Source organism: Sebastes umbrosus, chromosome 17, assembly GCF_015220745.1.
Source record: "Sebastes umbrosus isolate fSebUmb1 chromosome 17, fSebUmb1.pri, whole genome shotgun sequence".
Taxonomy (NCBI): Eukaryota; Metazoa; Chordata; class Actinopteri; order Perciformes; family Sebastidae; genus Sebastes; species Sebastes umbrosus.
Genome location: NC_051285.1, coordinates 9,330,949 through 9,357,511, shown reverse-complemented (window position 1 = coordinate 9,357,511; position 26,563 = coordinate 9,330,949). Strand labels below are relative to the sequence as shown.

Below are 26,563 nucleotides of genomic sequence, written 5' to 3'. Positions count from 1 at the left end.
TTGGCTAAAGTTACAATAAATGAACAAAAGGTTTTAGAGATGATTTTAGCATGATTTAAAGCACGACCATTAGTGGACCTCAAAAATGTCCCCTGTTGGCTGCTCGGTCCACTGTTGGATAGGTATGCGAGCACACACACACACACACACACACTGAAGCTGACACCCTCCTAAAGCACCCCTGCGTCTCTTGTAGGTCAATCCGACTGTGAGGAGATATTGCTTCTTCAAGGGTGTCCTTGCTCAAGGAGATGCTGTATGCAGGCCATCAAATCTGGACCCACAACTTTGTACATAGACAAAGAAAAAAGACATACACAAGACACACACACACACACACACACACACACACACACACACATAAACTGGATTTGTTCAGATATAGGTTGATAACCATTGTTCTGTACTCACTCAAGCTCTATACGCGCCATCGACCCACAGATGTCTATATATTGCATTATCCCGCTGTTGACAATGTGTATATGTGGTGTGTGCTTCTTGGTACTCTGTTTGAATAGCAATCAGCTTCTTCCTCTGTTCCCCAGACCTCCATAATGCATGAGATGTGGGGCTCCTCCAGTGGATCAGTGTATTTGTGTGTGAATTGTGATTGTGTAGTAGTCAAAGGACAGCTGTCTAAAGATTTAGCAGCACCAGAAAGGCATCAATTTGGCATGTTTGTGGTAAAACAGACATACAACTACTAGGGCTGTCAATCAATTAAAATATTTAATCGCGATTAACCGCAAATTAATCACACTTTTTTTATCTGTCCAAAATGTACCTTAAAGGGAGATTTGTCAAGTATTTATTACTCTTATCAACATGGGAGGGGCAAATATACTTGTTTTATGCAAATGTATGTATATATTTATTATTGGAAATCAATTAACAACACCAAACTATGACAAATATTGTCCAGAAACCCTCACAGGTACTGCATTTAGCATACAAAATATGCTCAAATCATAACATGGCAAACTCAAACCCAACAGGCAACAACAGCTGTCAGTGTGTCAGTGTGCTGACTTGACTAATACTTGCCCCCAAACTGTATGTGATTATCAAAAGTGTGCATGTCTGTAAAGGGGAGACTCGTGGGCACCCATAGAACCCATTTTCATTCACACATCATGAGGTCGGAGGTCAATGGACCCCTTTGAAAATGGCCAAACCAGTTTTTCCTCACCAAAATTTAGCGCAACTTTAGAGCGTTATTCAGCCTACTTCGTGACGAGCTAGTATGACATGGTTGGTACCAATGGATTCTTTAGTTTCATAGGATGCCAGTATATTCTAGCTGCTAGCTGTAAAACCAGCTACAACCTCCGAAAGATCGATTAATGCATTGAATAATTAGTGGCATTAAAACAAATTTGTGTTATTATCTCGTTAACTTTGACCGCCCTCACAGCTACATACTGTATATTTAGCTGCACAATAACTCAAACACACACATACACAATGTATGTGCATCAATGCCCCCCACATGCACAACCACACAACCACATCTCTTCAAGCAGGAGAAGCAGTAAGCAGGACAAATGATATGCACAGACATAAACTAATTTTTCCCCCATCTCTTTGGCCAGCTATAACCTTCCATCTAGTTTGAATGACAGCTGAGAGTGAAACCTCCATCAACTTCCTCCCTGTCTTCCAGTGGGATTCAAAAGCCACCCTAATAATTTGCGTCCTGCTCTGCCCTCTCTTCTCTTCCCCATCAACCCCCCCACCACCACCACCACCAACCGTTCCCCTCTCTCGAATTGCCACTCCACTCTACTCCTCTCCGGGGACACAAAAGGGCCTGCAGATGCTCCAATCGACTCTAATAAATTGTATGTAGTCAGTTAAGCTGCACGACTGCCAACTGGCAAAGCTGTGAACCTCTGCTTTGGGATAGCTCTGAGGAAGAAATAAAAAAAAGGTGCCTCTAAATTTGATTCACCTTCAGCAGCAAGCCCTCTTGAAAGCAATGTCCAGGCCAGACTAAATGATGGAAGCGTACTGAAGGAAATGGGGATATATAGAGAGAGAGGGATGAGAGAAACAGAGAAAGAGAGAGAGAGGGAGAGAGAGAGAGAGAGAGAGAGAGAGAGAGGAGCAGTGTGATGGAAGGGGAGCTTAGACAAAGTACAAGAAAACAAGTCTGTCTGGGCATTATTGAAATCTGTTATCTAGTTTCTGACATGCTATAAACTAAGGAAATGGTCTTTAGGGAAGAAAAATACAAAAAGTATACAGAGTCTAATAGAACCTATTTTCATTCACATATCTTGAGGTCAGAGGTCAAGAGACCCCTTTGAAATTAGCCATGCCCGTTTTTCCCCACCAAAAATTAGCAACATTTTTGAACGTTATTTAGCCTCTTTCGCGACGAGCCAGTATGACACGGTTGGTACCAATGGATTCCTTCTTTTAGTTTCATATAATGTCAGTATCTTAACTTCATTAGCTTTATAACTGAGCCCACTACAACCTCTGAAAGATCAATTGCGTTAATGCAAATTTGCATTAACGCATTATTATTGTGTTAACTTTAACAGTCCTACTATTTTGATATATTTTTAGATTTTGTTTAAGCTGTCACAGTCTGACTGTTGGGTTGAAATATATTTACATTATTTATTCTGGGGCAAACGGGCCAAATGAAACCCCTGCAGCAGCCCCTGTATGCGTTCCTGTTGCAGATTTACAACACGCAGTGCACAAGCTGTTCCAGATACAGGGCTGAATCGTAAGGACTCCATACACAGATCTCCAGAGACTGGGGGAATATATGTCACTCAGCTCTGCGGGGATAGGCATGTTTATTATTAGGGCCTCTTTGGAAATGTTGTGCCCTATGCCAGGTTCTTCATACCCTGTCGCTGACGGCATGAGGACGGCGTGAGACAGGAAATTGAAAGCCACTTGTTGTTGGAGGGCTTTTTCGGAGGAACTGAAGTAGGGGGGATGATAGAGTGGGGTATGGACATATGACTGAGCGGTGGAGAGATCACATTTCCTCCCCGTGAAAGGTATTTCAAAGAGAGGAGAGGAGAGAGGATGCCAGACACAGAGAGGATAGAGGTAGAGGAGGATTCAGAGGCAGGCTGCTTTCGGATTCAGTGCCACACTTCAAGGTCAGTGCACTATAGAAATCATTTAAAGCAACATATACCTAGTTTTCAGTATTTGTAAACCATCCGTCCATGCTTTTTTTTGCCAATCAATCGAATGGGTGCCCTTTTACCTGAATGCAAAATATGCCAATTTTGGAGATGAACACCCAATCTTTATTGAGGAGATATTCAAATGTGAATGGGCCCTTCGGAACCCATAAAACACCTCAGAAGCTGATCCAACACCTGTCTTGTTCTCTAGACGGCTCCCTCGGCTGTGCCTGTTTAGTGGTAATGATCTAAGCCATTCATACTCACCGCCAATGTGTTCCCGCTTCCCTTTTTTTTTTTACCACATGCAAATATATGCAACAGGAGGTCCTCTGAGATTGAGATGGATGGAGAGAGAGAGGGAATATAGGAGAGAGGGGAAGCTATAGGGAGAAGTAGATGGAAGGAGATTCGTGTAAAGGAATGAGGGGAAAATGGGAGATGAAATAGAAAAAAAAAATCAGATGAAAGAGAGGGAAAAGGGAATGGATGGGGCAGATGAGGAAAGGGATAAAAGAGGGGAGGGAGAGAGGAGCAGAGGGAGGTCAGTGCTGGTGCTGAAATCAGAGACTGGAAGTGAAGAGCTGTGAGAATAAAAGCAATTTGCATCACTGCTCCACTGAGCTTTCCAGTGCCTTTCATTTACCCCCTCCTCTCTAAAACCCTCCCACAGCCCCCATCTCTTCCAGCAAACCCACCACACCATTCCACAGCTCTCAAATGGAAAACTGGCTTCAAGGGTAATGGGAAGAAAAATTAGATATATAACCAGTTCTCGCTATATAGTCATCCTCAATGTGAACCCTCTCTCTTTTCACTCTCCCTTTCAGACTTAACCCTCCCTATCCCCATTTTCCTCCCATCGTACCCCGTCTCTCCCCGACATTTTTCTCAATCTTCATTATCCAGCTTTTCTCAGGCTGTCCCTCACTCTTTCTACATCTCCTCCACCTCTTCATCCACCTCATACTCTTCATTTTTGTCAGTTTCCTTTCAAAGCACTACCTGACAAGAAAAATAACAGATTTAGTTATTTGTTCAAGACCTATGTTTAATTGAGAATGACCTCCTGTGGCCACATAAATTGTGACCCCTGTCTACCTCTCTCCTATCCCTGTGTCAATTCCCGCTTGTTACATGCATACAGTCTTCCGTCTTCGGGGGAAACAACTTTCTTAGGTTTAAGCAAGAAAGCTAATTAGTTAGGGTTAGGAAAACATCAGCTTGGTTAGGATTAGCCAACAAAACTAAGTTAAGATTAGGAAAAGAACTTGGTTTGGCTTAAGTACATGATTTACGTGACAAATAAATCAACGTCGACTTCTGGTTGGACACAAACGCTGGGCTCTTGGGCGAAAGTCCGGTATTTTTTGATCCACCCATCCACCCCGACCTCCTCCCAATGCGGCTTTTGTCACTCTTCCTGGTTCGCAATTACGTTAATTACACACAAATTGATTTTGCCGGTTGTATATGAATTACAAGTCCTCCGATAGTCTGGTGACCTGTCCAGGGTGTACCCCGCCTTCGAATTGCAAAACAAAGTGGTTGGGGTATGTTTTTTTTTTAATGTTTCCTAACCTTAATCTTTTTTTTGTACCCACACTACAATCTTTCCCTAACTTTAAGCCTGCAATATGTTATTTTTTTGGCCATTTGGGGGCAGCGGAAACAAGCTGTGAACACAATAGACATACTATCACGTCTTAGGTTTATACTTGAACTGTTGCTTATTTACACATCCAGCACACATCAAAATCAATGTGTTTCTGGCCACCTGGTGAATGTTAGTCCACCCTGTTTTTGGTATCCACTATCCACAGAGGGCAATATCTGGTTCTTCAGCAACTACTTGCTCCGCTGTGTTCACCAGGTAGTTGCTAACTTTGCTTGTCTGCCGTCTGTGTTGGGCAGGTAGCCTACTTTGGGCATTTAGAGCTTTTTGGGGGAAAACAGCTGCCTACTATGGCTGAAAACGCTACGAGAACAGTAAGAGTGAACTGAAAGGATTACAAGTCTCAAAACCGAAGCAATGAGCTGAAAGATGCTATAAAGCTCTGTGTAGAGCTGTTAATAATTCCCATCTACAGAGACAACACAAATGATCAATTACAAGACCAAAACAAAGTTGGAACAATTCATACACAAAGTATGGTTGTAGGAGGGCTTCGAACAGTCCAACTAAATAAGTCTAATATTAGTTCGTCATGCTGTTCGCGGCCCAAGAGAAGCCATGTGGTGCGGGGGGTGGAGGTGAGATGTGAGGGGTTGGTGGACAGGGCAGCTTGGAGGATGAGCGGGGTTGACGAGGTCAGAGTGGGCAGCTGGAGCATCTTTTTTTTTGGTTTTGATTTCCAATTGTTTGTTTTTCTCCACAAGTTTTTTTTTCTATAATTCTGGGAAAATAATGCTAAACAATAGAGGCTGAGACAGGTATAGATTTCAATCCAATTCAAACTTCATTGCAGACCCAAGGTCCAGGTAAAAAAAATAAATAAGACATTACGTATAATGCATTACAATACAAGAAACACTATAAAAAGTAATGATTAAAAGAGATTAAAAATATAAATATGTTAATGCCTTATATACAAAGAACTATACCAACGCCTTCACAGCTGTGATTATTCATATTCAAGGCCAATTTAGGGCACAGGCGAGTCTTGACAAGTGCAAAGCATGTGACTTGTTATTCATTTGTGCAATGTGGGATGGTTACTTACTAACACTTTTGGCATTCATGAGTCTCCCTGGCAGTCAAATCATATCAGACTCAAACTGTAATATCCATGGCATGAAATGCCAATATGAGATTTTGCACAATTTGGCTGCCTGAAGGGCTGACTGACCGAGCATATACTATATATAGCATTGTCTGGAAACTTTGCCTCTGTCTGACAAATCTGCCCACACACAGTGACTCTGGCAGTAAAATGTGCCCTTTCAGTAATGAAACACAAACTTGAAGTTTGCAGGAGTAGCCTACTTTTGGGAACACATCATCTGGATGGGAGTATAGAGCGTGTGGGCCGGGCTTTGTCACAGATTGTGTGTTCAATTAAGAAACAGAGCTCCAGGGAGGAACATGAGGTCATCTGTGCACACACAGATCTGGTGATCACCAGTTGAATCCTTAAAGGTGCAGTGTGTAGGATCTGGCAGCATCTAGTGGTTGCAGGTTGCAGATTGTAACCAACTAAAACTTATCCTGTGTGCCAAGCATGCTGGAGAACTATGGTGGCCGACTTGAAAACATGAAAACGCGAATGGCCGTATCTAGAGGCAGTGTTTGGTTTGTCTGTTTTGAGCTACCATAGAAACATAGCGGCCGGTTCCGTGAAGGGACCCGCTGCGCATGTAGATATAAACAACTCATTTTAAGGTAACGAAAACACACACACAAAAAAAAAATCATATTTTCAGGTGATTATACTCTAAAGAATTATTAATTTTATATTCCATTTCTGCTAATAGATCCCCCTAAATGTTACACACTGTTCCTTTAACAGCCAGTTCCCACCCATTCACATGATAGAGCAGTCACTTTAAACTTCATACATCCCATTATACCTACATCTAACTGTTATTTACTGGCCATTGCTGCATTGCAAGCAGATATTCACCACTCAGCTTTTGACTGTTATTTAAGCTGTTTTCCTGACTAATTATTAATCAAGTTAAAGAGAAACACTATGGTGATTCTTACAGCTATTATGTTTCCTCATCAAATGTGTATTTTTCAGTAAAATGGCTGTACTTCAGACTCTAATTTCAGAGTTTCCAACTGAGCTTGAACAGCACTAGACTGCCTAAAGGGGCTTTTACTAAGCAAGGTTTTTCATTTATGTTCCACAATCTGCATATTAACTTTATTCCAATCAGTGTAAATATCAGTAACAGGCTTACATTTGGCCCAAACTGCTTTCATATCAGAAGAGACCCTGGTCATTATGACTAATTGAGGCTTTTCACCCGTTTGTGGCTTGGGGCAAGATGACTCGAGATGATGAGGTCAGAATTTCAATACTTGTTGGCGAATAATTGTAGGTTGTTCAATTTTCCTCACAGATAGCTAGGAGCTACTGCAGAGTGGTGATGACGCTGCCTCTCTCAGTGTACAGTAGGTCAGGTGAGCGGAGTCAGCACACAAAATTGAGATGATCTCACAGTGTCAGTGTTTTAGCCGGCACCATCTTGTTTTTTTGCAACCAGAAGTGACATCTAAGCTAAGTACAACCAAATGCTGAAGACATTTTCAGGCAACCAGGAATGTTATAATTAACTTTCATGAACTGAAAACACACTGTGAAAGTGTTCAAGTTCTAAGACAAAAACAGCCAGACCGGACAACGCCATGGTAGCGACCTGTCAATCACAAGGTAGACACGCCCTAAAGCACCCCCTGCTTTATGGTCTATTTGACTCTAAATGGGACCATAATTAACTAAATGAACATCATGCTGTATTGAAGAAGACTTGAAACTAGCGTTTGAGACCATAAATTCATGTTTTCAATGTTTACTGAGGTAATAAATCAAGTTTCTAATAGACTTCTATACAATCAGACTTCTTTTTGCAACCAGAGGAGTCGCCCCCTGCTGGCTGTTAGAAATAATGCAAGTTTAAGGCACTTCTGCATTGGCTTCACTTTTCAGAACAGGAGGTAGCTGACTGATTTACAATGATAAGAAATGTATTTAATAAAAAAAAAAAAGAATCTTCAAAATGAGGAAACATTAACACAGCGGGAGGCGTGCTGTGGAACTGAATATTAGTTATTAGTTATAATGGATTCTCACATTCTGTCGTGGCGTTGTGTGCGAGAATATAATCATCACTTTGTATTGTCCTTTCCCTGGCAGCTTGGCGGCACAGCATATTCTGCACTCATAAATCCAACATCATTCTTCCTGCATCACTCTCTGTCTCCTTTCCTTTCTCTTCCCATTTCTCCCCCTCTCTCTCTCTCTCTCTCCGACATAGTTTATGTACTGATGCTCATTATGACTGTTGTTATGACAGCCTCCCTTGCACTTACATGCACACAGCCGCTGCAGTTATTCTGGTGATTTACAACCTCCTCCTCCCACAGAGAGAGAGAAAGAGAGGGGCACACTATAGCTGTCTTTGACGAGAGCTTTATGTTCACGGTCAACTAGCCACAGTGGCACCGTCCCACAATGCAAACCACGGCTTCTTCAAGTAGATAGGCCAGCAATAATAGGCTCTCTGGGATGACAATGGAAATATTCACTCTTTAATAATCACGCCCCTCATCGCATACCTTCTTACTCCATCATGGCTGTCAGCTTTTTTTTCGAACTTCTCACGGCTACTTAAGAGTACTTCAGATTCAGAAAGTGGACTCCATGGTGATGAGGAGAGTTGTGCATATGCCAGAATAGCTGATAGCTTTTACAAATGATGCCTATTATGAGTGCTGGGGCTGGCAAGTGATGTAATACACAAGATCATGACTCTTGTTATCTAATCCCTGTTGTTAACATATTGCAATATTACACAGTTCATCCAGAGTGCCAGGTAAAAATAACAGCTGCATTGTTTTCATCCATCCTAGTTCAACCCTGGCTGTGATCCCTGAGGCGCAACAAAAACACACACATATACAGTATAGCACATGTGTCTATTTGGAACCACATGCATTTTTTGCAATGTTTTCTCATTCAACGGTTCATTTTACAAAAAAGTTATTCCTCCTTTTTCATTCATTTTCCTACGAATGTCCAGCAACAAGTGTCAATTTCTGCTTGTTACATGCATACACTCTTTTCAAAATAGACTTCCAGGAAACAACTTCCTTAGGTTTAGGCAAGAAAACTACTTAGTTAGGTTTAGGAAAATATGGACTTGGTTAGGATTAGGCAACAAAACTACTTAGTTAGGTTTAGGAAAATATTGACTTAGTTAGGTTTGGCTTAAAATAAATACAGAGGTGGCGTTCAGTTACATTTCAAATACATCAACATTGACTTCTGGTTTCACACGGGACACAAACGCCAGTCTCCTGGGCAAAATGTGGTATTTTTTGACCCACCCATTCACCCTGACCTTCCTACGCTGCATTCTCTTTATAGTTCCTGGTTCACTATTACTTCAATTACACACAAATTATTTTGTGGGATATACACAAATTACAGTGCAAGTCTTTTCATAGGTATAGCTACAAACAGTGTATGAGACCGGCCTGATTACTTGATGTAGTATCATCTGCAGATGTAAATTTCCAATGTCCACACTTCTAACAAGACAGGAAGAGACACTGTTTGTACAGTATGTGTGTGTCAACAAGAAAGCCTCTCTGATGTTTCAAACATCACAGTAAACCCTCCTGTTTGATGGTGTGTATTGATGAATGCAGCGACGGTAGTTTAGGAGGACTACATGGCAACAAGCATCTCTTCAGCCACATGTGCAGCGCTGCACAGCATGCCAGAAAGAGTGGAGTGTGAGCTGTTACATAACCACCGAAACAGGGCGGGCAGCACATGCAGCCAAGAACCCGTTGGTGCAAGTGGAAAGCCACAAAGATATTAGACCTCTACAGTTCTATAAGTGAGAAAAAAGATTATTGACAAAGATTATTCTGCTATTTCCATGTTTTTATGCAGGAACTGCCTCATTTTTGTGGCAATCATCCAACATGTCGCTAAGCCTCTACATACCCCTTCAATTGTTTTTCATCAAACTAACTTAAATGAGGCATTTCAGCATTTCTTTCATATATGAAAAAAATGGAAATCCCATCAATCCGATACAGCTTTTGGCCTAGATTTTGTGAAATCGGTCTATTCCCATTCCAAGTCCAATTATAGTGTTGAACGCTGGAATTGCCACTATACTATTTATGTCTTTTGAGAAACTCAATTCTTAAACTCGTAGTTGTCAGCACCCCCAGCCAAATAAGGCACAAACAACAACAACATGACAAAAGCTATTTCAGTCAAACAAGGGCTTCGCCGAGAAAAGCTGTTCCTGTTTTCCTGACTCCATCCAGTCAATATCCAAGCCTCCAGTTCCCAAGGTGCTGTGTGGATGTCAGATCTGTAGCCGACGGGCATATTCAAAAATGCATGTTCAGCCTCTTTGCCAGGAAGTGGATGTGCCAGTCATGACAAAAAAGTTCCCTGATACAGCAAGTTTATTTCACTTAGTTTTTCATGGATGATTGGTAGGCTATGTACTTCAGTGAGCTACATGAGCATCTGACTGCTGGCTTGACTGTTTTATCATGTCCTAGATTTAGCATCAGGGAATTTCACTGCAAGTCATCAAACGTCCTCTGTTTGTTTATACATTATTAACCTATTGTATCAGGTTTCAGGTTTTGTGTGTGTGTCATCATAATAGGGGTGTCCATGACTAAGAACTTACATAGTCGAATCTGATTGGTCGAGTCTTGCCAATCATCGACTGATCGTTGAATCATGTATTTATTTTTTTTTTTTTTTCGCTCATTGATCCCCTTCATGTTTAAGCTTTAATTAGCCACATCTATAGAAAAATAGTTGTCCGAGAAACATGTGACTATCTCCTGTTGTTTCAGAATAATGGACAACGCTGTTTGTTGTGTATGAGTGTACGATAGGTGCGTTGCTTTAGTACTGAAACGAAGCATTACATATGCCAAGCTGATTTATTTTTTAGTATATATAAACTTAACTAAACTTTATAAGACTTTTTGTGTATGTAGGGCTGGCTTTCTGCGGTCCAGCCAAAAATTATACAGAAAAACACTAAAACCATTGCTCTATAGCACAACTAGTAGTCAAAAACCCTACAGGGTACCTCCAAGTGTATGAATAAAATAAAATCACACAAGCTTGCCTCAGTAACACCGTTGCACAGACAAGATTCGTATTCATCCCATCCATGCATATGATGATGACACATATGCATATTATGTCCAACACTCTTTGATGTCTCACTTCGCTATGTAAAGCAGACATATACAGTCCCTCAAAGGCTATATGTGCTGTCAGTGCGCGACTTGATGTGATGCGAGAGGATGGTCTGTTATTCTGGTTGTGGGAGGACAGACAGAAGAAAATGGGTGAATATGTTATGCAAGAACTACATAGTGAGCTCATTTCACAAGCAATACTTAATCCCAGGAAGACAGCTACTGTCAAAGCAAATAGAGCATATAGGAGATATTTTGTCAAACAGATTTTGGAGGTTTGCTTGGAGGTTATTTTCATTTGTCTGGAACATGTGGTCTCTCTCTCTCTCTCTCTCTCTCTCTGCATCTATGTGTCACATACACACAAACAATAAACCAAATGAGCAAGCCATGCACATATTTTTATCATATATTAACAGACACGCACTCTCTCTCTCTCCCACATGAACCCAAACCATCTGTTTCTCTGACTCTCTTCCCCTCTCTGACACATACACACTCTTTCACACTGTCTGTCTAACCCTCATGTTTCTATGAAAAGGAGGAATTCCCCATTGCTTTGTACTGAGAGTTTTTTGGCCTGTACTCCTACTGTTCCATTTGCTTTTAAGTGAACTTCATCCAATATTGAAGGCTAGTTTGGTCTAATCTGAGAGCTTGCAGTGGAGCAGAGCAGCTGTGTGAAATGGTTGATTTTTGGAATAACCGTGTCTTCCCTCTCTTTTCTCTCCATCTCTCTCCTGTTTCATCCATCTCTCTTCCTTCCTCTCCCGGCCACTTTCCTCCCCACTTCATCCGTCTCCTTCCTCTCTGATTTTCTGGCTCTTTGCCTCCCTCCCTTCCCCCCTCTCTGTCCTCCTTTGCCCCCTCTCTGTGCGCTTCCAGGACTACACATTGACGATGTACTTCCAGCAGGCCTGGCGAGACAAAAGGCTGTCCTACTCTGAGATCCCCCTCAACCTGACCTTAGATAACCGGGTGGCTGACCAGCTCTGGGTCCCCGACACCTACTTCCTCAACGACAAGAAGTCGTTTGTCCACGGTGTCACAGTGAAAAATAGAATGATCCGACTGCACCCGGACGGAACCGTACTGTACGGTCTAAGGTGAGATTTAATCTCTTCAAATAACATTTTTGACTGCACAGCAAAACCAAGGTGTTAGACGTGTGAAACTGAAAATAATGTCTCTCAAATGCTGGATGGCACCAGATAATGATAGACAACGCTGCACAAATTGTAGTAATTTCCACTTCATGTTGTCAAACACTTCAGGTTTAATCTTTTGTGTGTGTACTTCCTATTTTAAAAAATCAAATAACCTCGGTGAAAAGAAATCAAACTTCTACCAACTTTATACACAACAATAAGTCCATTATTGCTGCATCAGACTCAGTCAGTAATTAGCTCATTAGAGCCAGATGAAGAAAACTACTGATGTGAGGTGCAATATTGCCCCTGGGCGAAAATTAGAATGTAGTGACCTACTTGTATCCTCATTTACAGGACATGTGCACATCACCAACTAACACCAACACTGTAACACTAAAGTCAACTCTTTTACAAAGTATCTGCATAATTTACATCCCCACCAAAAGTGTAAAAAAAAGTAAATGTAAAGTTCAACTTTCAGTGTTACAGCATACATACAGTATTTGCTCTGTAAACTGCATTCCATGTGTTCTCCTCAGAGAAATAATCAGAACCTGAAAGAGAGAAATTTAGAGGCTGACGTGATCCACACTCTTCAATACCGCTGATAACAAAACACCGTCTGACCTTGGCTTGTGAGCTACGGCTTCCAGCACAAGTTTGTTTCTTTTGTTCTCTCCGTTCCCCTGTCATTGCTCAATCATATGCCCCTTCAGAGGCTGAGAGAAAAAAAGGAACATTTTAGATATTCCCTCATAGACCTCTTTTCTTCCTTTCAATCATAAAAAGCTATTAATAATGTATTGAGCAGTGACGTTATTTTTGACTGCAAAATGGGATCCCTAATTGTGATTTCATTTAGACTTTGAATTGAATCTTGTCAGATGATTGAAACATCCATTCATCTTAGTCATGTCTCCCACCAGAGAACAACTGAAGAGCATATGGTTGTAATTTTTACAATCCTTTCAAAAACTCAGTGTGATGGATGAGTTTCTCAGACAATGTTGACAGCTTCAAAGCTACAAAGACTAGAATACTGATTTTACAAAAACATCACATTTGATCTTTTCTTTGTAAGCATTACTTTAGATACTATTCTGAATATAGACTTGAAACTAGACTGAGGCTTTTTCTTGCGTGATATGTTAATATGACATGTCCCATCTGTTTTCCAGTTGCCAGAAACAAACCCCCTATTGTACAATATAAATTGATTGACCCATTCCACCGAGTTTCAACCTCTCAAAGTTAACATGATTACAGTGCACTTCTCACACCTCACTGATGTCTCATCAGTTCATTTTGCTAATAGGCCTCTGATGCCCAAACTATAAAAAGTTATTGAAAACCATAACATCTTAATGACCATCATGGCAGCTCATTGGCACTGCTGCGGGAGAGTAAAATTAAATATATATATAGAGAGACAATGAGACAAAGAAGGAGAGAGGGGTGTTAAGGAGAGGATTAGTCAGTATATTGCTCTCTTTGGTCCTCGTCATCAACGTTGTCTGTCTTCATTACTCACCCAATGCCCTGTTAGTGTTCAGCATTGTTGTAATTTGCACAGGTTTCTTACACAAGGTTGCAGTATGTCTCTTTTACTGCCTTCATGTCAACCAAAGAAACATGCCCAGGTTTAATGGAAGCAATGTGTTGAAGTACAAGTGGTTCTGAACACTTGAATGGCAACAAAAGGGTAAATAGTTACTGGATATGGCGAGTATTGTAGTTACAGCAAGAGTAGAGGGGGAAGGAGGAGAAGGAAGAGCAATCAGATTGTTTAAAGATGAAGAAAAGCAGGAGATAAAGAAAGAAACAAATATTAAGGAGAGAAAAGTGCAGCACAAAATCCGATGGCAGCTACTTGCCCTCTGAACATTACATTTTCTTGGACTAAAATCTGGATCTTTATCTCGCAACAACAATCAGTCACATTTTACTTTTCATGGAACAAGTGCTAAGGCCTTGAGTTAAAGAAAGAAAGAAAGACAAAGAAAAAAAATCTGTTAGAATGATACTGAATATATTGCTCATATTACCCACTTGAGGACTTTTCTGCCAAACAAAGGCACAGTAATTAGCTCCTTAAATGTATTATTGCAAGGGGCAAGGGACCTTCACTTGAACGCATTGTCCAATTATGCCAGAGCATTCACGAGCGCAAAGTGAATTAGAATCAGATTTTTTTAAATTATTTTTTACGCTCTGATACATTTTGTTGCCTTCAGATTACATCAGAAATCCCCAGGTAAAAACCTAATACTCCTGTCAAACTTACAGTTGGTTTACTGACATAACCATTCTTCCCAGATCATAGTTGGGATTAAAGTAATTTGCAGACACTTGACTTGATGAAAAAGCAAAGCATTATGCATCCAATTCCTACACACAGTGAACACAGCATCAAGCAAAGTGCTTGGCAGGTTTTGAAGTCGTTTGATGAAGTCGTTTTTTTGCATCTTTTAAGGTTTATTGCAATGTGGGAATAAAGGAATTTTCAAAACAAAATTGTGACATCCTCGACATACTGTACCCTACATAATGTCAGTTCCCTAGGAAATCGGTGACATTTAACACTACAGCAACTCCTGCTATTCATTTAATAAGAATAGTGCTTGATCATTGCGCTAAAGTGCTTCCCTCTTACATCCGAGCCAATGTGCTCATTGCCTCGAACATCAAATGTAGACAAAGGCATACAGAAGAAAGCTAGAGAGGCACTAGCAGATTGTGAGGGTCAGATTATGCTGATATACAACTCAAATAGTACAAATCATCCCTGTGTCAGGGCATCTGAGCTAAAACGGATAACCTCAGTATCAACTCAACCGTTGGATCCAATATGCAAATGAAAAATCCATAATCGCTTGGAATATGGGTTTGCACATTTCCCAAGCAGAAGTTATGACACAAAGTCAGTGCAAATATTACTTTGGATGATGTGGGATTAGATTGAAACAGGAAGAAGAAATCCATCACCTTTGACACTCAATATCATGTAAGTAGGATGACCAGATTTTTTACAAAATCCTAAATTGGGTCATGGGATCTTGCGCATGTCAGTGAGTGCACACAAATCCATGCAACACATGCAGAAACAGCATATTACTGCCCCCTGAAATCCTAATACAAATTATCTAGTTATTTAATTTATAATGCCAATAAATTAGATAAGCCTACATGAAACTTTAATGGTCCATGAGATGAAAATTGGGTTATTGCAGAAGCCAGTAGTAAAACCATGCACCAAAGAAGATCAAATATGAATAATAATAGGGGTTATGCATATTATAATATCTATACTGTGACATAATAAGGACACAAATGTGAATAACAATATGCAAAAATATTAATAGATGTATTCATTATCTTAACTCAGGGAAAAAGTTTGTATTTTGTTCTCAACATTAATGGGATAGTTTGGGAAACACTAGTATTTGCTTCCTTGCTGAGAATTAGATGAGAAGATCAATGCCACTCATGTCTGTGCAATGAGAATGGAGTTAAATCCAGGATTAGTTTAGCTTTACATAAAGAAGCAAGGGGAAACAGCTAGCTATCTAAAGTTAAACAATACACCTAACACCATCTCTAAAGCTCACAAACAAATACGGTGTGTCTAGTTTGTTTAGTCCGTACACAAACAGAAATGTAATCATTTCATGTTGCGGTTCTACTTGGAATTACGTGCTGGAACTATTTCTAGGCAAACAACAGCCAGGCATCGTGACTTCCCAGAGTCACAGTCATCACTGTGAGGTTGCCAGGCAACCAGCGGAGACGCCACACAGAAGTGGTGGGCGGATGGATAAACTGTTATTCATCAAGAAATAGTTATACCATGTAACTTCCCAAAAAAAGTGCTGTCTGAGTGCTCTGAGTTATCAACGTGAAAAACCAATGTCCAATGTGATGACAAGCATTAAATTACCTTTAAGAAAAGCTCTTATAATACGGCTATGTGAAACATAGTAGTTCTACTTTCTGTAAAAGTTTAACAAAATCTAAAGGATGTTATTATTTTTTGCCCGTCATGACCACATTTTTAAGTTACAAGGTGAGTATCGTAAGAAAAAAGGTGCGTCCCTATAACCACTTCTTCTGAGCCATGGTTTATAGTGGTTCTATTAATCTGTGCATCGTGGCTAATAGTTAATTTGCCACAGAAATACAATATACATACTTTAATAAGGAAATATTGGCCCCATTATCTGCAAAAACAAACGGCGTGATGCATTGTTGATGAGGAGAATCTTCTCATTGGGGCACTTTATTGGAAATGTAATTGGATGCAGTGAGTCCATAGATGCTGATAATAGAGACAGCCACACACAGAGAGTGTGCAAACAGCTGATGAATATTCACACACACAAAGACACACACATACTCATTTTCCTCCTTTGTGGGGTACACATTTTTTGCCCAGTTGTGGGGCCCACATACTGTATTTGCCATTGAACTGCCAATTCATTGGCAGGGATTCATTATGATGGCTAAAAGGCAAACAGCACCAACCCCTTATGTGGGCTGACATACCTTTATTTGTACACATCTGTTGACATGCAAACCATTGTTCATTTCCCACACAACTTCTAACACCCCCACGTTGATCTTCAAAACTAAATCCACCATTTCAAGGGCATTCTTTAACCTAAATAAACAACTGCAAATAGTTGACTTCAGGAAGTATAATAACAGTGCAAAAGCAAATCATAACAAGCATAAAAAGTCCCTCAGTATTTTTCATGAAGGGTACGTCTGAGATGGTACATCTAAAGGAGGGTCTGGTCTTTGTTCTTTATCAGGGTTATTTGCTGCAGGATAGGCCTGAATATTCTTTGATGAATTGACTGGTGTGTTTGTCACTAAGGACCAGGCGGCACATGGAGACTGCAGTGAGACTGCAGGAACAAAGAGCTTCTCTGACAATTATGGAGAGAAATTAGCATACACAAGTGCTATCTGATTTTAATAATCAATATCAGAATGACTAAACATTTCTAGCAAACGCCAAACAGAACATTATGCCTTCCAATATTAAATAGCAGTGACTTTTTGTTGAATATGTAATTAATGTTACAGCATTCAAATGATTTGGTTCTGTGGGCAACCTACTCCCTATGTTTTCTCAGTAGGCTGTAGGTGTGAAGCAGCTGGCTACGGGGGATGAATACTCTCTGAATGCTATCATTATCTTCAATATCAAATAATGCAGCTCTGGCACGTGGCACATTTTGTGTCTGAATGAAATTTGTAGAAATCTGCCAGCAGTGGAAGAGAGGTATTCAAATCCTTTATGAAAGTAGACATAACTGTGCCACAATGTAAAATAATGCATTGAAAGTACAAGTCATAGGGAACTAATGGGGAATCCGAACTTACACTGTCATGAGAGAGGCTAGTTATAAAGTCATCCTATGATTTGTAGGCCTATGTAATATCGGAATCTGCAAGTAACTAAAAAGAATAGAAATTATTGCTGTCAAATAACTGTTTAAGAGTAAAATATAGAAATAGACATATAAAGTAGCATAACATGCTACTCAAGTAAAGCACCAGTATGTCAAAAATGTACAGATATTCAAAGACAGACATCTACGGGCAGCATTATTTGATTTTTCTGAAAAAGGCAGATAACTGTTGCAATGAACACTACAGACTGGGACATGGATCATGGATACTACAATAAGTGACTAAACATATACTGTAATTATCTTTAAGTACAGTCCTTTAGTAAATATGCTTAGTTACTTTCCACCAAGCATGTCTGTTTCGAGTATGTGATTAACAGTCAACACATTTGCTTGGGTTGAATCCCAATGACTGCTGGAAACCCTTAAGGCTACTTGGCCCTAATTTGACCCCACAAGTTTGATCCATCCAGGAACAGAGTCTTCGAGCACAATCTGGTAAATATGGAGGGTCACTGCAGGTGATGCAACATATGGGGCTCAGTTGGTTGCGGCTGGCAGTGTCCTCACTCCTCAGGCAGTAACCAAGCAACCAAGGACTATACTAAGACCCAGTGAGAAATGTGGCTGTGCATCATTTAATGGATGGGACAAGCAGGGAAGTATGTGAGGGCAAATGGAGAGCGAGACAGCAGCAAACACAATCAGGCACTTACAAACGCGCAAACACATCCACGGAGTGACAGCAACATAACAAACACGCACAGGGGCACACAAATGCACACAAACATGCATAACCTTTACCTTTCCCACACTGTCTTCTTAAAGACTCTGCCAGAGGCTCTTGCTCTCAGTTCTACACCGCTGACTCCATCTTGACACAGAGATCAGAAAGTTGCCAGAAAGTAACCGGCAATTTACTCCTTGGTTAAACACTTGGAAGCCACAGAGCCCCGTCACCAGCAGCAAATCCATCAGAGAGAAATAAACGCTGACAAAGACAGGGGACAAGAGAGAGAGAAAAGGAGAATCCATCTAAACCTCTTAGGCTCAAACAACCTCCCTGTATCACTCCGGGGGGTTAAAACCCCGGAGGTGTGTAATATGAAACAGCATGTTAATGCTAAAATTTGTCCCTTTGAACTTCTTTATTGCTGTTAAAAGGCACTGTTATGATAGTCCCCTCACTGTCTCACCTGACATTCCTTGTCCTCAAATTTTCTCTCATCTCCTCTCTTTTCATCATTTCACTCCTGTGGTCTCTTTTGCCTTGCTGCCCTCCCTTCATGTGGATATTTAGAGCCACAAGGCATCATACCAAAACAACAAAATAGGCTGTTTGTCAGTAAACATTTAAAATCTACTTAGGATTGTAAAAGAAACCATTGTAACTGTTGGTCGGAGAAGGGACATGAAGTTTCTGAAGTTATACACTTTATACTTACACAAGCCCTTTGAACAAACAGCCAGTGGACATTCATTATTTGACTGCAAGAGGTTGCTTGCCAGGAAAGCATAAACATGTTTTTTTTTGTTTTTTTTAAAGCCTTTTAATGACCAATTTAATCATGTTTTCCTCTTTAGGAGCCTTAATGGCCACCCAATTTGCAGTGCACTGTATGTTCCCAACATTTAATTCGAGACCTACGGTAGCTTTTGCACTCTTCTAAAGTAACACCGGCAAAAGCAATGATGTGAAACCATCTTTCAAACCCAGGATAATTTGAGATCTCAAGATGCAATAGGCTAAGACAGACAAACAGGCGAAAGAAACTATAAGTAAAGTCAACTTTATTTATGTAGCACATTTCATCTAATTATAAAGCAAGGCATCTCCATCTGTCTGTCTGTGTGTGTGTCCTTCGCATATCTCAGGAACCATTCATCCCATCTACTTGACACTTGGCGGGTGTTTTGCTAGGGATCCAAGGACGTGCAGTGAGAAATGCTCTGAACAGCCACATGCTCCAAACAGGCACCATGGCCGGTGAATACACTAGTGTAGTGTGCTTGTTATAAATGTATGGATTCATTGCTCAGATTTTGATTTTTTTAGACGATAGAAGGCTGATCTTGTGCGATCTAACCTAATATATAATATACAGAGAATGATTTGAACCCTCAGAAGAAGTGATGTCAGGGTTTCTACTGATCTACTGTCTTCCATCTTCAATTTACAATCTCCACCCTCCAACTTGCATCTCCAAAATGTTAATTTAGTTATCTATAAATTGGTTCTGAATTAATTTGTTCTTCACACCCATCACAATGGAAACAACTGATTTTCATGTTAAGTTAAAACAGTGATGGAATGATCATGTCATGACTGGAGTTATGAGGCACAATATCCAATCGTTTTTTGCCATTCTTGCCAAGTCTTTATTTGTGGAGGAGGCTGATAAGGACCATCCTTAAGGGCGAGAAGATCAATATTTCACTAAATATTATCCTTAGTGGGCTACACCATATTTGGGTAAATTCCTGTACTCCTTTAAACAAAAATTCAAGAACTGTGAAATAAACATTCCTCTTTGATTTTTGCTCGGTTTTGGTTTGACCTCAACGGAGTATATCACAAGGACTGTTTTGAAATGGGTAGGCGTGGTCCCACCTGTTTGCCATATGGTGCCTGTGGTGAGCTTGGTTGCTTAAACACAGATACACATGATTTACAGACTCATCGGAATGCTTCTATAGAGAGAGATTGCTGCCAATTGTCCAGTATGCAATTGCGTGAATCTCTGATAGCTTGGATTTTAGAAAAAATATAGGTTATTAAATGCAAAAAGATTGGCATTGAAGTGGCTGTTGGTCTGAGAGAGAGAGCAAAGAGAGTAAGAGAGAGAGAGGCACAGAGACACACAAGGGTGATTATCTCTGCTGTGTAACACAGAGGATTGGACTCAAGATGAGCCTCTCCTCTGGCACAAATTTATCTATGTTGTCAGGTGTGCCTAGACGATTACCCACCATGCTGTGCTGCTCTGTGGCAACTCCCTCAGTGGGAGTCAAGTTCTCACACAAGACCAGAGCCAGGGAAAGAATGGCAGCCTATTACTCACAGCCTCGTCCTTATGTTCCCTTCACAAAGTCTGATGGACAACATAACCTTATCTATTGACTCATGGCTGGCTGCTGCTGTTATCCCTTATTATCCATCCCTGTCTATTTGTTTTGATAGACTTTGGAAGGCTAAATGTTATTATGCTGACATAAATACTCAAAATATGATAGGGACAGAAAAGCAGAAGGCTAGTTCCTTTGCCACTACTGTTTGCAGCTATAATAAAAGCACTTACCATGATAAAACTAGGGCTGTCAAAGTTAACGGGATAATAACGTGTTTACGCAAATTAGTTTTAATGCCGCTAATTTCTTTAACGCATTAACGCAATCGATCTTCTGGAGGTTGTAGTGGGCTCAGTTTAAAGCTAGGAGGAGGTTAAATAACAATCCAAACATGGCCATTTTCAAAGGGGTCCCTTGACCTCTGACCTCAAGATATGTGAATTAAAATGGGTTCTATGGGTACCTGCGAGTCTCCCCTTTACAGACATGCCCACTTTATGATAATCACATGCAGTTTTTGGCAAGTCATAGTCAAGTAAGCACACTGACACACTGACAGCTGTTGTTGCCTGTTGGGCTTCAGTTTGCCATGTTATGATTTGAGCATATTATTTTATGCTAAATGCAGTACCTGTGAGGGTTTCTGGACAATATATGTCATTTTTTTGTGTTGTTAATTGTTTTCCAATAATAAATATATACAATATTTCCATAAAGCAGCATATGTGCCCACTCCCATGTTGATAAGAGTATTAAATACTTGACAAATCTCCCTTTAAGGTACATTTTGAACAGATAAAAAAAAAATTGAGATTAATTTGCGATTAATGGTAATTAAATATTTCAATTAATTGACAGCCCTAGCTAAAACGTTTCTTTTTGAAGAGTAGATTAGATTTATCAGCAATGATTCCATAAAAAAATCCAGAATTAAACTGCTTTTTTTCATTTGCAGTTCATTTCTTACAGTCCATATATCTGGTTTAAAAATGCAACATAAGTTTTAGTAGGATTTCAAGTGGAATTATAAAGAAGGTTATATTGACTCCAGTTCTCTTTGTCAAGCAATTTGCAGTTATATGTTCGAAGCAGCTCTTTAAATAAATCAAAAGAATGCTGAAATCATTTCTATCAATGTGTCTGACATGTTGATGAGCTGGCTCATGTGGCTGCTGCTCATGAAGACAGAAACTCAAAAATAGAAATAAATACTCAATAGAGAAAAAGAAAATAAGTCAACACTGCCATGCTAAAGAAACATTAATCACTGCCTGAGCTGAAAAGTAGTTTACCATAGCCGGGTTGATGACACGTTTTTTATGTCAAAATTGAATTCTGCAAACACCTATTATGCTCTTCCCTCTCAAGTGACAATTCAAGGGTTAAGAAGTTAAAACATGAAAAGGGCTTTGATTCTAAGCAGAGACATACATAAAAGAACCTCCCACGATCTCTTTTATTCTTGTTTATTCATACGACTTTTCACGCTCAACAAAAAAAATGTTCACAAAGCAAAGCGGTGTCAGTCAAATCAACAGAGGGAGGGATGGACAACTGCACCAAAACTTTACACTTGCAAAATGCCTTGTAAATCATATCTTTAAACAAAGCTTTTTCACATGTTTGTATTCATATAGTGTCCTATAGATTTGTTGTAACAGCCATGTTTAGGAATAATTCATATTGAAAAGATGGAAACAATCTTAATTCTTCTTCTTGTAGTCATATTAGTAAGCAATGATCTTGACTTGTAAAGTATTTGGGATGTCATCAGTTTGTAAAACACTCCCTTTCACCCCACATTTTCCATGATAACATGCACTAGTCAGAGTGTGAACACTACTGCTGTTATATCCGGCCCTTTTGCTGCCACCGCTGTCCCACAGAGTTTGATCCCTGCAGTGATTCGCGTCTCAGGTGGGGCCTGACAGAGGACCCACAGGATTATCCAAACAATGCTAAAACTGGGACACAAGGATTAGCTCTGGCCCTGTAATCCCCAGTGGAGTTCCCACCACTGCTGCCGCCGCCCCCAAACCCTCGAAGGCTCCTGCATAGACGGGTGGAGGTTTTGAAGATTTTAAGTCTTTAGTTACTCATGGTTAAGTGGATGACTAATGCTCGACAGAATTCTGATGTAATTATAAGTGCTTTGGTAAATGAACTGAAGTAACGCTTTTCAATAAACATATGAAAAACTTTATTTCATGATCCATTAAGACAATAACCTAAATTCTACTTGTCCTACTGAAAACATCTAGTTTGTCGTCTATCATATTTTACCAAAATGCCATGACTAAACATATTGCACCATGTGTTTTCAGGATCACGACCACCGCTGCTTGTATGATGGACCTCAGGAGGTATCCACTGGATGAACAAAACTGCACACTTGAGATAGAGAGTTGTGAGTATTCCCTCCCTTTATTCATTAATTATTTTCTTCTGTCATTGATTATTTTGTTTCTCTTATACACTGGCATGGCCTCAGCTTTTTTTCAATCACTGGTCAGGAGCTATGTGTGACTGGGCCCACACTGGGTCCCAACTATTTGTGTTCTACTGTAGTACAAGGATTTACTCAGAATTTTAATATTTTCAACATAATCCTTCCCATCCAATTTACTGTATTTCCCTTGGTAAAAGTAGAGGCATAACTTCCTTCCTATATATATCCTCAGCCGAGTTCGCTCTCCAGAAAAAAACAAACATATTGTATCAGTTCAGATAAATCCTACTGAGCTGTTTTTACCGCACAGAAATTGGTTCCAAGAAGAAAGGTCTTTTTCAACTAAACTGATGTTGCACACAGACTTTGAAACAAAAAAAAAAAAGTGGGAACATAATTTTAATCAGCCATCTTTTACAGCAGATACAGTAGCTCTCATTAAATGAGCTAATGGTCATAGCTCAAGGAGTGACTCTACCCTCACTGGAGCAGCAGACTGCTTTGTGTAATATGCGCTATCCATGGTGCTGAAGTGATAAAGTGGAGCTATTGCTAATGCTGTCCAAGGCTCAAAGCTGCAACCCAGTTTCATATGACATATGGGTTGTCCTGGGAGTGCTGTGGCACCTCAATCCCCTACCATTTAAGCACAGCATACTAGGTTTTAAGGTTTGAACGCATCCCAGGACCTTTGCTGTGTAGAGAAGCGAAGTCCCTCACTATTCATCAACCATCAGGGGGGGAAGTTAAATTTGCTTCCAAACCAAGATAAACTTGCTCACTCTAAGTCATGGCGGATAACCGCAAATGCATCTGAATGTAGTTTCAATGTAGAGATGGTTAAAGGGTGTTACACTCAACTGTGCAAGTGAGCTGGAAGGCCTACAGCTGGTGCTGGTGTACAAAAGGAAATAGAGCATAAGGAGCACAGGAGGTGATTTAAGTTTTTTTTAACTCAGGATTGCACAATACAGTCAAATGTTGAAGTTTAGCATAGGCCTCAGAGCAGCAACGTGCTCGTAGGCACATTGTTGCACCCAATTTGACTGTTATCAGGCCATTAAATAGGCGTAATCTGTCACTATAAGCACCATAGATGTGGGTCAATAGGGGCCTACTACACCTACTTTGTTGTAAAAGTGAAACTTAACAAGACTACAACTTCTTTAGGTTTTGGCCAACAAAAAAAACAAAACGGTTTGGGCAAATAGAGTACAACTTCTTTAGGTTTAGGCAACAAAACTACGACTTCTTCAGGTTTAGGCAAAAAAAATACGACTTCTTTAGGTTTAGGCAAAAAAACAAACAGTTAAGTTCAAGGAAAAACACTGTTTTGGGTTAAAATAACTACAAACGCAAAGACAACTACACATTGTTGGGTTCGCATGGGATGCAAACCCCGGTCTCCTGGGTAAAAACATTATGTTTTGTGTCCCATCCATGCTGTTGTCATGATTACTACGGTCGCTAGAGGTCACCGTTGTGTTCTTTTTTGCCTTCTTTTGGTGAGCTACCATGTTAATAGATAATAAAACCTACTGTTGGGTGTAGTAGGCCCCTATTTGCCCAGATCTATGGGGTTTATAGCGACTGATAACGCCTATTTAATAGCCTGACAGCAGTCTAATCGGATGTAGTAACAGTACCTGTTTTGAGATTTTACACATGCTATTGCTGTTATAAAGATATTACTGTCTACTAAATGTGAGAATAAGACCTGGCACTTTCTGTATGCAAGGTTAAGGATGCATACAGGTCCATTAGAAAATGTGCTGTAACCAGATACAGGCCATTTGTCCAGCAGCAGCCTACTCTGTGAGAATGTGGTTACAGCAATGCATGACGGCTCTACTGTACGGTAGTCAGCTAATGGACTAGAACGTGTTGGTTTTGCTTTGTGCATGATGTCCACCGAATGTGATATTAAATGTTGAATTAAAACACACATTATATCCATCTTCAATTTAAACATTTGGGGGCATCAGGGCTCGAGATAGGTGTACAGTTGGGTTGGCAATAGAAATGTCCAAACAAACTGAAGAGGAAAACTCAGGAAGGAGAGAACGCCAACAGAGAGGGAATTGAAATCAAGTTGTGGCAGATAAGGTGATGTGGAATAGGATGAGAATTATTCTTGTGTAAGCTGTTAGGCCAAATGGTTGAAGGGAACCAGGAGGGGGCAAACCAATTAAAGCTGTATTTCACAGATTTGACAAGGTGACCTCAGAGAAGCTACATACTGTACCGCTCCCCTCTCCAACAGTAGTTGGCATCACAGCTCATTATCAAATCTAAACTGTCTAAAGATACAGCATCACTGAGCCTCTGCCAGTGACCTCACTCGCTTGTCTTTAACCCTCCAGTGAACCTTAAATATTAAGGACCACCGTCTCTAATGCCCTTTTCACATCACGGGCCTGAAGATGTCCCTCACGTCTCTGGAATAAGACTGTCAACACAGATACACAAATAGCAGTCATATTCTACTTCTACAAGTTTTTGTTTTCCAATACATTTGTCAAGTATTTAATACTCTCATCAACAAAGGAGTGGGCAAATATGCTTGCTTTATGCAAAGGTATGCATATATTTATTACTGGAAATCAATAAACAACACAAAACAATGACAAATATTGTCCAGAAACCTTCACAGGTACTGCATTTAGCATAACAAAATCAGAACATGGTAAATTCAAGCCCAACAGGCAACAACAGTTGTCAGTGTGTCAGTGTGCTGACTTGACTATGACTTGCCCCAAACTGCATGTGATTATCATAAAGTGGGCATGTCTGTAAAGGGGAGACTTTTGGGTACCCATAGAACCCATTTTCATCCACATATCTTGAGGTCAGAGGTCAAGGGACCCCTTCGAAAATGGCCATGCCAGTTTTTCCTTGACAAAATTTAGAATACGTTTGGAGCGTTATTTAGCCTCCTTCATGACAAGCTAGTATGACATGGTTGGTACCAATGGATTCCTTTGGTTTTCTAGCTTCATATGATGTTACTCTAGCTTTAAAACTGAGCCCTTTACAACCTAAAAATCGCAAATTGCGTTAATGCATTAAAGAAATTAGTGGCGTTAAAGAGAATTTGTGTTACCGCGTTGTGTTACCCTATTTAATATATAAAAAAAAATTGTTATTTTCTATATATGGAAGAACACCATTTTTGCCAACTAATCTAGAGAAATATAGGAACGTATTGAAGCAGTAGTGTGCTCACGCTACTGTTGAGAGGATGACCTTCACGCCGACACATACACAAGACCGCTCGCTTATCATCTGTAGTTTCACTTGCCAAGGGGCGCAATGAGCAAAAAGGCCTTAATCAAACTTAATTGGGAGCCTGGTATGCTTCTGGTAAGACGGTGTAGACCTTGTAACTGCAAATGTTA

General features: G+C 40.2%; 1 protein-coding gene across 2 annotated transcripts in view; it reads left to right on the top strand.

The window, feature by feature from the left end:
- The window catches only part of LOC119475769 (gamma-aminobutyric acid receptor subunit beta-2), a 70,684-nt gene that overhangs the window by 20,424 nt on the left and 23,697 nt on the right, over positions 1-26,563 (top strand). For both annotated transcript variants that reach the window (XM_037748778.1, XM_037748780.1), the window contains 2 exons: positions 11,965-12,185; positions 23,041-23,123. In XM_037748778.1, the coding sequence (XP_037604706.1) occupies positions 11,965-12,185; positions 23,041-23,123 (304 nt within the window). The remainder of the gene's footprint in view (positions 1-11,964; positions 12,186-23,040; positions 23,124-26,563) is intronic.